The following is a 14,026-nucleotide window of genomic DNA, read 5'->3' on the forward strand; positions in this document are numbered from 1 at the left end:
TTTATATTTGTTGGAAGTCACCCAGTCAGATGGGCAGGGTACTACTACTACTACTACTACTACTACTACTACTACTACTACTAATTATAATATAAACAGGGTAGGGGAGTCTCAAAGGTGATCTACATTAAGGCCCACAAATGAAAACACGCAAATAGGAAGATTTGAATTTTTTTGTGAGATTGTATAATCTTTAAACGTGACACACGCTGCTGTGTCTTTCAGTTGGTTCAAACCCTTGCAAAAACCACCAGGCCCCTCAGAGTAGTGAATGTGTGTGCGCGCAAAGTACATAAGCTGGCCGAATGTGGTTCAAAGTAACAGGGCCAAAAGCACGCGCAAAGAACGGCCAGAGAATAATCAGTAGGCCTGTGAATTATTCTTTAGGAGGAGGAGGCAGGAGAAGCCAATAGGATTGCGGAGACTGAATAGGTGTGTCTGAGAGGCATGGTGTCTTTTCTCCAGAGAACTGGAGGTGCACATACAAAAGCCAGTGAGCAGCTTGCCTTCCTCAGGGGTCACCTCAAAGTTGCTGAAGACCCTCCAGAACTCTCCAAAGAGAGCCTCTACCTTCTGTCTTGCCCCTCAGGCAGTAGCTCTCTGTGAATGATCTCCTTCCTCTAATTACATCCCCTCACAAGCCATGTCCAGCCTGAAAGAAATTTGTGGCGGGCTTCCCTTGAACCCTCTTCCGGAGAACAGGGGCCGAAAGAGTGGAATCCCTCATGCTCCCGTGAGGACTCCCAACCTGGAGGCTCGTGAAGAAAAGGTAAGAACATTTGCACAGGATCTCTTTAAACACCAGTTTAAACCCACCAGAACTTCAGCCTTTGCTGGTCTGCGGCATCCCGGTTCCCCAAAGGCACAGGAATAAAAATATTCACTGTCAGAAACTGGTTATAGACACATGTTGCCTAGACAAAAGAGGAGACCACAAGCAATCATCACGGTCCTTCTGTTGTCCCTCAGTGAAGCAAATAAAGAGTGAAGTACTTTTGTCTACTTAGTCATTAGACAATAGATTTAGTTGCTTATTTTTAAACATGCCTCTCCACAAGAGGGGCCCAGTCCTAAACATGCTTGTGCATGTTCTAGGGGAACATTTTCTAGTAAGTGTGCTTAGCTTTGTAAACTTAAAGGAATGGATACATTTGCCCTTTAAAATAAGAATCTAAGAATACACTGCACAGTATTTATGTATACAGAGATAAGTGCTCTTGTAAGGCAGGGATGAGCCACTTGTTACTTTCCAGTTGCTGGACTCCAATGCACATCAGCCCCAGACAGAATAACCAATGGTCATGGATACTGACCTATTATCCAAGTCTGCATTCATACTGAAATTGTTTTTGAGATTTTAAAATAATTTTATCCTTTGTTTTCAGTCCTAGGCTCCTTTTGGAGGAAAAGCAGAGTATAAATTTAATAGATAGATAGATAGATAGATAGATAGATAGATAGATAGATAGATAGATAGAGTAAATAAACAAAGTGAATAGTTTTCTGCAGGGCTATAGGTTCTCCATTTTCAACAAAAACAGTCTGTGCAGGAGACTGACTTAGTGTTTCAAGCCAGATATCGTAAAAGCTTTTGATTTTTTTTCCTTTAAAAAGAAACTTCTATGATGATACGGTGGTAAGGGACATTTGGGGGAAATCGATTGTCCTGGCATATTTAAACTGAGGCGCATCCTTGAGTGAATTGGGTTAATGATTTGTTCTTTGGTTGGGCAACCAAAGAATAAATAATTGTTTAACTAAGCAGTAATGGAGTTGCCTGTTGGGTTCTTAAGTACTGTTACATGCCCACCGCATCCCCAACCAGTGAGAAATTCCTAGAATAGTGCTTCCAGGATTGTTTTACTTTGAATCAGAGAGGACTTGTGGCATCTTTGTATTATTGTATTTTAGGCTGAGAGGCAGTAGCTCGCTCAAAAGCCTTGCCACATAATATATTTGTGAGTACAGTAGCTTTCTTCATGCTTATTTGGCTGGCAATTTAAATGTGATGTATTTTTTCAATGTAACAGGCTTATATTCCTAGATCGCATCATCCTGCAAAGTGGGTCTAACCTCATGGGTTTGTAACCAATAGCGTCTCTTGCATTGGCAGAGAGCATTTAGGACCAATGGAGGCTTTTATGAGGGAAATAGTGAGGCAATCTGTGCCAACACACACACACACACACACACCATCTTCCCTGGCCATCTTCCCCATGCAGTCCCTAACCCTCTGGAAGAGATTTTGAAACTTAGTAAGAACACTAGAATAGCCAGTTGGATCAGACCAATGGCTCATCTCATCCAGCATCCTGTTCTTGTGGAGGCCAACTTGAAGCCTGTGGGAAACCCACAAGCAGGATCTGAGCACCAGAGCACTCTCTCCTCCTGTGGTTTCCAAACACTGGTATTTAGAGGCCTAATGCCTCCGACTAGATGAGAGATAATCCATGCAAGACAGAGGTACAGTGGGTGGAAAGGTTAAGCTGGCCTTAGATTGTTTTGCACCAAGTTTGCATTGTCACGACCCCTGAATCCAGCAGCAATCCAGGCACAGAGTCAGAGGCTGCAGAGGCATGTGATAAGGAGCCAGATCAAATTAGGAGCCTTGAACTGACTGCTGGAGATCAGGAGACCACTGCAACTGAGGCCGCTAGACAGCAGCCTCCAGAAGAACCTTCTAGAGACCTAGACCACCAGGGCCTATAGAGCCAGAGCCTAGACCATTGCAGGCACCTTCCCCATAGGAACCGGATGCCTCCCACCACACACCATTGGTTCAACAGTGCAGGGAGCACACCAGGAGAGAGACTATGGAACAGGGCAAGAGTGCCTGTCTTCAGGCCAGAGAGCTGGCCCTTTAAGACTGACAGTTGTCTACAAGGCAGTGGAGCCTGGAAGAGGGAGTCTGGACACAGAAGCTTAAAAGGCTTTAGTCTGCTCCCAACTTTTGTGGGAGCAAGTTGCTCACTGGGAGCTGTCTGTGGTCCTGCAACAGCCTGTTAGCCTTGCTACTTTCTATAGGATCTGGCATCAGACCACTTTCCCCATGCCATGCCTAATTTTATAAACTTCTATCGTGTTGGCTCTTAGGGCTCGACCACTTTTGCTTGTCCTGCTACTTTCCCCCAAGAAAACCCAATCTTTACTGCTGAATCAGAGCAAACATCAATTGGGTTTTCTCCAGATTGATGTCTGCTCTGATTTAGCACTAAAGAGTGGGTTTTCCAGGGGGAAGCAGTGAGGCAAAGACAAAACTGCTAAAAGCCATGCTTTCTAGGCACGGGACAGTGGAAATGTAGACAAGCCATTACTTTCCTTTTCTCTAAACTAAAAAAACCTAAATGCTGTAACCTTTCCTCAGAGGGCAGTTGCTCCATCCCAAGACCAGCACTTGGAGAACAAGTTTGCAGTTAATATAAATGATTATTGTTGCTGTGACTATTAATAATATCAGCCATGATAATATAATTCATTGGAATAGTAGTAGCAGTATTAGAAGTAGAATCCGCAGTATAACAGTAAAGTGTTCCAAAACTGAGGGAACAATGCCAGTTAATATAAGCTGAGGATCAGGCCTATGTATCTGCATCGCTTTATTTTCAATTTATATTTGGAGTATTAACCCGAAACTGTTCCCATGTTTTGTTTTCATGCATCTCTGTTTCTGGCAATAATATAAAGCCTTTATGAGAGCTTTAGCCATGTGCTTCAGGGTCCTTCGGAAGAGCTACATGGCTCTTTCCACCATCTCATCTTTAATCTCCTTGGATAAACCAAACCATATCTGCAAGGCTCTTTCCATATATGGTTCCTGACTTCTCTTTCTTCAAAGCCCCTTTGCTGCTAGGGACTTGAAGCCGCAACATTCTCTGTCTCCTCTTTTTCCCTGCCCAGAGGCAGAAGTCTCTGTGCTTTACTATTACCAGTCCTAAGAAACACAGTGTCTTCCTTTGGCAAATTACAGAAGGGTTGCTGTGTTGGTCTGATGCAGCAAAAACAACATTTTTTATGTGTGTTAAATATACTACTCTGCTACCCTACAATGCCATGGGACTCTCTGCTGCGTTTCCTTTGTCTGCCCTACATAGATAGCCAGCATCACTTCATTGTGCCCCTGTTAAAGAGTAAACTTGCCTCACATAAGAACTTAGGAAACTGCCTTATACTGAGCCAGACCATGGCTCCATCTAGGGCAATATCATTTACACCAGTGGCCCCCACACTCCCCCACCCCCTTGAAGCACGTGGAAATGGTTGAGCATCTTGGCGGACCACACAGTGTGTTTCATTGCATTGTGATTTGAATTCCTTAGCATTCAAACTGTAATACAGTGTAAGAAATAAAATCAATATGAATGTTGAATAGGCCATCTCCCGCCTTCAAATCTAGACAGGCCACCTAAATGAAGTGTTCCATTGACCACAGTTTGGGAACCTCTGGTCTACACTGACTTAGCAGTGGCTCTCTGAAGTTTCGGGCAGCATGTCCTCCATCCCAGCCCTTACCTGGAGATGCCGGGGATTCAACCTGGAACCTACTGCATGCAAAGCATGTGCTCTGTTATTGAGCAGTGCCCCCCCCCAAAGGATATGCTTTGAAACATTTGCACACAGGAGATGGCAGTGAGGAGAGGTGCCACTGTGGACCTGGCCTCCTGGCAGCAGTAGACTTGGCAGCCATGCACAAAGGTAAAGGTAAAGGGACCCCTGACCATTAGGTCCAGTCGCGGATGACTCTGGGGTTGTGGCGCTCATCTCGCTTTACTGGCCGAGGGAGCCGGCATACAGCTTCCAGGTCATGTGGCCAGCATGACTAAGCCACTTCTGGCGAACCAGAGCAACACACGGAAATGCTGTTTACCTTCCTGCCAGAGCGGTACCTATTTATCTACTTGCACTTAGACATGTTTTTGAACTGCTAGGTTGGCAGGAGCAGGGACCGAACAACGGGAGCTCACCCCATCACGGGGATTCGAAATTCCATATGTTTCCATACGGGGATTCCATATGTTTGCATATGGAAAACTGGAGCCACACTGAATTAACTTGTTTGAATACACAAAGCAAATGCCTATTTGAACAATTTGCAGCCTGTCAAAATTCAGCATCTCACCAGCTCTCCAGATTGTTGCTTTGACATCTAATATTCCACCTGCCAGTTGCTGTCTCTTCACCTTGTGACTTCACCTGCCAATTCAACAAAGACATTTGCCCAACAAATAGCCCATCGTTATCCAATTACTTTCGTTAGTAGAACACAAACACATTTCATCTTCTTTGTGCTAGCCTCGTAAGTAGAGTCCATCTAGAACTGTCAGTTGCAGACAAGAGTCTTTTGTCTCTAAAATGTAGCTGTCTGGAGTACTTGGTTGTGTAAATCAGGACAAATGGCCATGTTAGTTTGCACATGAAGGTCATTGTGCTGTAATAGGTTGAAGGGAATGGAATCGGCAAATGCAAAAGTCTTCACCTGGAAAAGGGCACAGCATTGTCAATTCCAAATGACTAGATGTTAAGCCACAAAGAACTAGGGAATTGGGTTCATTCAGTGTCTGAAATGCATCAGAGCCTGTTTCCACATGGTGTGCCAAAATAATGGATTTGGCTTTCTAAAGGCTATTCTACTACTAGGCTGCTACCACTACTTGAGTAGTAGTTTAGAGCAGTATGGAGAATAGGGCTGTCAGTGGCTACTGGCCATTATGTGTAGCATCTCCTCAGTCAGAAACAGTATTCCTCTGAACAGCAGTTGTGGGGAATCACAAGTGGGAAGAGTGTTCTTGTGTGGGGGTCTTGGCATTTGGTTGGCCACAATATGAACAGGATGCTGAAATGAATGTGCCTTTGGCTTGGTCCAGCAAGGCTCTCCTTGTGTTCTTCTAACTTGGTGCCAATGGGAACTTCCCTCCCAGGAAAGATAGCAGCTCTGGAGGATCAATTATCTGGTTCAGGACCACTCCACCATCTCAGGAAATGTCATGCCAAATTGGGAGGCAATATCTCAAAAGGTGCCTGGAAACAGAGAGCTGATGGACAAGCCCATTTCCAAAATATATAGTAGATTATGATTTGTAACCCATTCTTCCTAAAAACTGAGCCTAGAGCTGCAAACAGTATATTGAAAATGCTGCTCAAACTGAGCTTGAATCTTGTCAGCTTGGAGACACTGCGCTAGCTCATCATATTTTTGAAGAGTCTGAAGGCATCGCCATCTGTGGAGCTTCCTTCCCATATGGGAGCAATAGTGTTCTGGCAGCACCATTGTCACTGTTTAGGAGTGGGAGGCAAGGCAGTGGTGAGGTCAGGGCTGTGCAAATATGCTGGCAGAGCCAATTCAATGTGCATGTACAGCCCTGATCTCACCACTGCTTCCTGGCCTCGTATACCATGCCAGCCAAAGGCTAAAGTCAGCTAACTTCTCTGCCTCTTGCTTATTTGATTTCACAAAGAAGAGCAGATCACTATACCCTTAAGCAGTTTCATAGTGGAAGCAACTAAATTTCTACAAAACCGAAGTTTGGATATAGAAGGGTCTGCTTTATGGTTTTAGTTTTTTTTTTTTACTCCACCCAGGTTGGCTGGGGCTCCCACACATTTAATAGCCTGCACAATTTCCAAAGCAGGGAGTGCACTTAAGAAGTGAACAAACATTTCCTTGTTTCATATCCCATATGGTGGTGTTTTGTTTTTTAAAGAGTTAATGACAATGACATGAGGAGGACCCTACTGAGGAGGATAGGAAAGATTTTATCCCTGTTTAGGGAGGCTTTTAATTGATTATTTTATTTCTTTTTTATGTTGGAAGCCGCCCAGAGTGGCTGGGGAAACCCAGCCAGATGGGCGGAGTATAAATAATAAATTGTTGTTGTTGTTGTTATTATTATTATTATTATTTTATCTGATTTGCCTGCTGGAGGAACAACTATCCTTTGAAGTATTGTTGGGGTTCCTGCTGGCATATTTTACTTCTTTAAAATATTCAGACTTGGCTCCTTCCCTGAAGATTGAGGTGAAGGTAACAAACAGCTCGTTTTGATGAACCGTATATGGTTCTCGGAAAATATTAAAACTGCAACAACTGCAGAAATGTCCAAAGCAAAAAAAAGGCTTCACAAAGTGGCAGGCTGGAGTTGAGTCGGAAGGGACCTTGGAGATCATCTACTCTGAATCCTGCTTCATTGCAGGATCTGCAACACAGAATGTGATTGCAGCATCCTTGGCAGATGACTGCCGAATGAACTGTCTCCTGAGCTAGTCCATTTGACTGTCAATTAGCTCTTACTGTTAGGAGGTTTCTCTTAATGTTTAACTAAACTCTGCTCTCCTGCAATTTCCACTCATTTGCTCCAGTTCTGCCCTCTGGAAAAACAGAGAAGAGGTATTCTGCATCTTCTGTGTGACAGCCCTCAGATATTTGAAGACATTTTCTCTTCTCTAGGCTAATCTTATCAACTTGCAACTGTTTCTCATAGAACTTGGTTCCAGTCTCCTCACTGTTTTGATTGCTTCAGATACAAGATCACCCACCCAGCATTTGGCAATGCTAGCACATTTGAGCATAGAAGTCTTGTGCTTTCTTTGGCACAGCACTGGGTGATCTTGGTCCATTAGAGATTAGCATGCACTGAACCTTCTGTGCCATTTCAGTGCAACAATGGAGCCGCAAACCTGACTTGGCAAAGTTCTGCTGTCAAACAGGCGTCAGGGGTGTCCTGCATCATGTTGTGCTTGGGTATAACGGTACAATGGAGTTCCTGGCATGTCTGTTATCTATAGCTGTTTCTGCTTGCTGTTCCATCTCCTCTGGAGAACGGGTGCAGCCCAGAGCCTGTGCCAGGATAGCCTCTTGTTTATGCAAAGGTTAGGGTGGGAAGATCCCATTCGAAATGCTGTGCTACCTTGTTTTTGGAGCCTCATACTTAATAACGGTCAGTGCCCTTGAATACGTTTGCAGCATCTGGGCACATTTCCCGTTCAGGCTGATAAAAATGCATGTGTTTAATTAGCTGTGATAACCACCCACTTGGTCACTTTCTTCTGGCTCCCCCCCCCACCCCCTCTCTGCAGCTGGCTTTGAAGAACGCCTTGCGTTATTTCCCTTCCAACTTCCACGAAGTCCTGGCGCCAGAATTTGCCAAGGAGCTGAGACTCTATGGACATATCTACATGTACAGGTTCTGCCCCCACATTGAGATGAGGTAAAGGCTCTAGGTGGAATGGCATGTTGGGAGTGAAAGCCATTTGTTTGTTTAGAGTTGTACCTAAATTCTGTCAGAGTGAGTTGATGTGGAGGCACAACCCAAGAACCAAACTGAACAGACAGAAGGCCACTTGTCACCAAATACACAGGCTAGGGGAGGCAATGCAAGCTAGGAAGCTGGCTGGCCGGCCGGCAGGCACACAGGCAGACAAATTGGCCCATTGCTGAATCTGACAGTAGTTTGGTCTTTGTGCTAAAGGTGTTGCTCAGACCAAGGAAGTAGGCCAGAGTCTGTGGCTTTAATCAGACTCCTGTTGGCTCTTTGTGTTGCTGAGCAATCGCTGGTTCTGTAGTTACAGTGTAGTACCTCTTTGTGGCCTACTTCACTGGGGGCAGCCAAGAGCAGCACAGCATACAGCAGCACCCTCTTCTTGGGAGCTGACTTGGTGGTATCAGCAGCGAATGAGAAGATTCCCCCCACCTGCTTTATATATTGTTCATCTCTAACTCAGCTAATAATATTAGACAGGCAGCACTAATTCCAATCCATTCATTGGTATAAAACACCAGTATTTTAAAAACAAAACGAAAATGTTTTCCTAACCTTGCAAAGGCTACAAACTTTCATTTTCATCCCAATATGTATTTGTCCTTGGGGGTGAGTCCAGCTGCTAAAGCTATATAGACACATATCGTTCAAATGGAGGGTTTGAAATGGGTTGATGGATTTCTGATGAGCACAGCTGGCTGCCCTAATTCTCCCAGCTTAAATGAGTTTCCATATGCAGAGAGAGGAAGAGACAGAGAGAATCCATGTAAAATCTATATGCAAATAAGGGAGTTCTTATCTAGAAATGGGACCTGTTACAAGTATTAAGCACAACTATTGATACACATCTTCCAGGTCTATGAGCCTTGGGAATTATGGACATCGTTTTGTACCTGATCAGTTTATGCTAGTGCTGCACCCTCCAATTTCTTAAAAGTTTTCTTCCTCTGTGAAAGAGGCTTCAATTTTTCTGCTTCACTTGCACGGAAGCTTAGAATTTATTAAGAATATCAGTGGGTTTGGGGTGGAGTTTTACCTCCTTGTTGTGAGGTGACCAAGGAAGGCATTTATATTTCTCTCTCCACTGATGGTTTCTCCAGTGCTCTGAATCCTCCCTGGCTACCCACACTTCCTGATCTGAAACTCCCCCATGAGAGGCTCATTGAGTCTTTCATTGGGCTTTAATTCAAGCGTGGGAAGCCAGAGAGGCTGGCTACTGAGTGCCTGAGACCGACACACTTATTGGTATTTGTTTCTAAGGGAAGCCTTTTTTTACTTTAAAAAACAACATGCTTTGACACTAACTTCTTTAAAAGTAGCACCTTAGAGACCAAACTAAGTTTGTTCTGGGTATAAGCTTTCATGTGCATGCACACTTCTTCAGATACACACAAAAGCTTATACCCAGAACAAACTTAGTTGGTCTCTAAGGTGCTACTGGACAATTATTTTATTTTATTTATTTATTTCGACTGTGTCAGACCAACACGGCTACATACAGGGGCGTTGCTAGCTGCTTTGGCACCCAGAACGTCAAAGCGGAGGCACCCCCTGGGGGTGACGTCACGACGCTGCGGAGTGGCACCCCTCACTGGCACGCCCCTCGCCTCCGTCCAGGGAGAGCGCACGTTGGCTGAGCAAGCCTTGCAGCGCCTAGCGAGGTTTTTGCTGGGCAGCTGCCGGGACTGGCTTGCTCCCTCGGCCAACACATGCTCTCCCTTCCTGCTGCAGTGTGTGCTCTCCCTGGACGGAGTCGAGGGGCGGGCCAGTGAGGGGCGTCGCAAGCGTCACCTCGCTGGCTTGTCCCTCAACTCCACCTAGGGAGAGCGCGTGGCAGCAGGAAGGGAGAGTGCTCGTTGGCCGAGGGAGCAAGCTGGTCCCGGCAGCCGCCCGGCGAAGACCTCACTAGGCGCTGCAGGGGCTTGCTCAGCCAACGCGCGATCTCCCTGCTGCGGTGCTCTCTCTCCCTGGACAGAGGTGGGGGCGGGCCAGCGAGGGGCATCATGCCACCCACAAGCGTGACGCCACCTTGTGTGCGTTTTGTGGTGGGGCGTGCCACGCACAGGGGCAGGGTGCATGTTTTGGGGGCAGGGTGGGCAGCCGTGATGGCGCCCCTGGGATCGTGCCGCTCGGGGCGGCCCGCCCCCACCACCCCTATCTTCCTACGCCCCTGGCTACCTACCTGATTCTTTAAAAGTAAAAAGACTTCACCTTTTTTTTAAAAAAAAAATAGCTGTGAGACACACCTTCCTGCCTTTTTGTGAAAGCCCAGGCAAGTATGTAATGGGTTTTCAGGAAGGGTGCCACCAGAAAGGCTGCAGAACGTAAACCGCTGGAGAGATAATGTGTAGAATGAAAAGAAGGACACTTACAAACTTGGTGGCCATCTTGAAAACACAGTAAGCAAAACAAAGACCTGTGCCCTGACCACAGGAATATCCCAGAAATTGTTGCAATTTATTTTCTCATTAACTGATGGACCATGGCTGGGGGAAAAAGATGAAATGAATTTTTGGCATAGTGTTAGCTTTTGTAGTGGGAGTGCATTTTGGTAGGGACACTCAAAGGAATTTGAATATGCAGAGAAATCTCTGAAAATATTGATCACTCTAGGGGGGGGGAGAAGAAGAAGAAGAAGAATGGCCTTTGATTTTACCATCCCATCAAACATTTTATTCTCATTTTGGTTTTATTACAATTTGCTTGTGATAAATCCAAGTATGCACTTGTAGAAGGTTGAAGATAATTATTTCATTTCCTCACTGGTGTATTTTTAATTTCAGGGCTTACCCCATCCAGGAATATCCCTGCAAAACCATCCAAGCTGCTGCAATAATGCACATGATTATGAATAATCTTGACCCTGCAGTGGCACAGGTAATGAACATTCCCTGGTGGAAGGCTTAGTCTTGGAAAGAAAACTGATAGCAGTGACAATGCATTGATTTTTGTGAATTGACACATACCAGTTCTGCTTAGATCATTCTGAAATGGAACAAAGGATGAAATGTGTTGTTGTTGTTGTTGTTGTTATTATTATTATTATTATTATTATTATTATTAAATTCATTGCCACTTTCCCCCCCATTAATTTTAATGAATCATAGTTGGAAGGACCCCCTAGAGCAGGCATGTCAAACCTGCGGCCCTCCAGATGTTTTGGACTACAGTTCCCATCTTCCCCAACCACTAGTCCTGCTAGCTAGGGATCATGGGAGTTGTAGGCCAAAACATCTGGAAGGCCGAAGTTTGGGGGTACCTGCCCTAGAGTCATCTAAATCCAACCCCTTGTAATGTAGGAATCTCAACACATAGTCCCCCTTCCAATTTTTTTTTAATATAATTTTTATTGATTTTACAGATTACAAAAAGAAACATATATAAAAAAAACACTTTCATAAACAAATTTTCCACCTTCTTTCCACCCCCCCCCTCCCATGGGCTCTCCCCTGCCACAGGAGTATCCCATGCAGGCAGGCAGTTGAAGATGTTCCATTTTGTAGATGAGTTTATGTCCCCCCCCTCCCCCACCCCCCCAGAGTCCCCCCCTGCCACCAGAGAACTCCAGGTGCAGAAAGCAGAGAGACAACCACCCAGCAATCCAAAAAGAAAAAAGCTACACTAAAAGAAAAAAGAGAAAAAAAATTCAAAAAAAGAATAATAAAAAAGAAAAAAGGCAAAACACAATAATAAAAACAATCTTTTTCAAATTTACATTGATAAACCATATTTTGTGGGCTTCCCCTACCTCCCCCCTTTCCCAGTTTTCATCCCTTTACTATCCTCTTTAACAGTTTCCATATCTATAAACAACTTACTTTTCCTCTTCATAAAATTTTTAAACTTAGCTAATACCATTTTCACTGAATCTCTTAATCCTTATAATTCATTATCCAATTTCTCTTCCCTTGCCTAATTTTTTCCCCCTCAATAGACTTCTTAAAATTTTAAATCCCTAAACTTCTTTTATTTTAACTTTTCCCATAATTAACTCTTACACTCTAAAAAATCCCAATATAACCTTTCTTCCCCAAATTCCGACTACCTCCCTCCAATCCAGCGAGTTCCGTAATCAACAATCCTAATTTGCGCTTGATAATCCGTCCTAATAATTACACTCCCATTTTTCCTTCATCCCACCCCCTTTTTCCAATGTTTTGTCCCCCAGATATCCATGGGGCCCCCCTGAGTTTCTCCCCTTCTTAAGTTATTCATGTCCTTCTCCTTGTGGGAAATCTGTAATTCCATTGGTTCCTGTCGTTCCCTCCTCAAAGGAGGGGTACTCCGCTTCTCTTTTTGTAAAGCAATATCAACTTTTTCCTTGTGGTGTGCTTCATTTTGTGTTGTATTGTCCCAGTCATCATCGTTGTTCTCTTTATGCTCCACGTCAGAGTCCACCTCATTGACCAGATCATCCAAATTGCTGTCGCTATCATTGTCGCTATCTTCCTCCTCCATTTCCATTTCAATATCCTCATCATCTAAAAAATCATATTCAGCAATCACCATCTGAAATTGCTGCTTTAGTTCTTGCTGTTGAATCTCATCTCGGCATAGTCCTATTTTTAGTTCCCACATGGCTGTCAAAACAATCCGCTGGAACTCAGGCGAGTAGCTTTTTGTTGACATAGTTCCGTCTTGTCAAGGTCACTGCTTATCGTGTGGGGTGGAAAATGGTCGCTGCTTATTTTCCCAGTCTCAGCAAAGTAGTTGCATTTTCCAATTCCAGATTCACAAAGGTCCAAACCAACATTTCACAATTCAAACATTTCAAAAGCATATACTTCTAGCTTCTTGAGAGTCTAAATAGAGTAAAACTCATTTATAAATCCTCGTCAGCTCGCTGGGTTGTCTGGGCTGCCGGCTCCCGGGGAAACAAAAGGTTTTCCTCTTTCTTTTTCATCGTTCTGCAGAGAATCGTCCTTCTCCCCTTTTACCCTGCATCCAGGGGAGGACCTTTTATGTCTTTTGAGGATACCTTTTAGACATTCAGTTCGTGGCTTCGGGTATTTATTTTACTGTTCCTTAGCTACCGGTGGGAGGGGGTGGCTTCCGTTTTATTTCCCTCTCTCCCAAATCCAAATTAGTCCAGATTAATATTCAAAACAATCCAAATTTGAGAGCTTACTTACAGTCTTAATTTCTAATTCTTTCTTTTGGAAGAAACCAGCGCTCTCCGCCTCCGGCTCGGAGCTTCTCCCCGCTAGAGCGACGATGGTGCTCAAAATGGCCCCCGCGACTTCGACCCTTCTCACTCCGGCGCTCTTACCAGGGCAGCCGGACGGTTGGGGAGTCCGGTTTTGGGCTCTGCCGAGCAGTTTTGCCCCCGGGACGCCCGACCCGGGGTTCTATGGGATGCAGCGTTGCTCTCGCTGCCCTCCCTCCTCTAGCAAAGACGGGCTGTCTCGGAGCGAGACAAAGACCCCACCGATCGGCGCTGGCGCTGGACCGGAAGCCCTCCCCCTTCCAATTTGAGACCATACCGGACCCTGCTTACCCTTGCAAAATGTGCTAGCTGTTTTATTGCTGCACCATTAGGAGAACAGTGGAGGTGCAAAATTAGCATGCCATTCTGAGGTAGAGCATGTGATGCTTAAAAACAAACAGGGCTGAGCTGACATTTCTCAGAAAATAATTTCCAGCCAATTTTTAACACTTTCTTCTTTTGCATTTTTGAGCTCTTCCTAAAACCGTTGGAGATTTTAGTTCTCCTCTGAAGACTACCTGGCAAAATGGCTTCCTCAGTTTTGCCATCCATGAATTTTCAGCACAGC

At 44.8% G+C, this 14,026-nt stretch overlaps 1 protein-coding gene across 1 annotated transcript in view; it reads left to right on the forward strand.

Moving 5' to 3' along the window:
* Positions 1-458: 458 nt before the first annotated feature.
* UROC1 (urocanate hydratase 1) overlaps positions 459-14,026 on the forward strand; it is a 58,124-nt gene continuing 44,556 nt past the window's right edge. Inside the window, exons 1-3 of the mRNA XM_060271395.1 lie at positions 459-769; positions 8,071-8,201; positions 11,036-11,129. Of these exons, the coding sequence (XP_060127378.1) occupies positions 644-769; positions 8,071-8,201; positions 11,036-11,129 (351 nt within the window). The 5' untranslated portion in view covers positions 459-643. The remainder of the gene's footprint in view (positions 770-8,070; positions 8,202-11,035; positions 11,130-14,026) is intronic.

Source organism: Zootoca vivipara, chromosome 2 (assembly GCF_963506605.1).
Source record: "Zootoca vivipara chromosome 2, rZooViv1.1, whole genome shotgun sequence".
Classification (NCBI taxonomy): domain Eukaryota; kingdom Metazoa; phylum Chordata; class Lepidosauria; order Squamata; family Lacertidae; genus Zootoca; species Zootoca vivipara.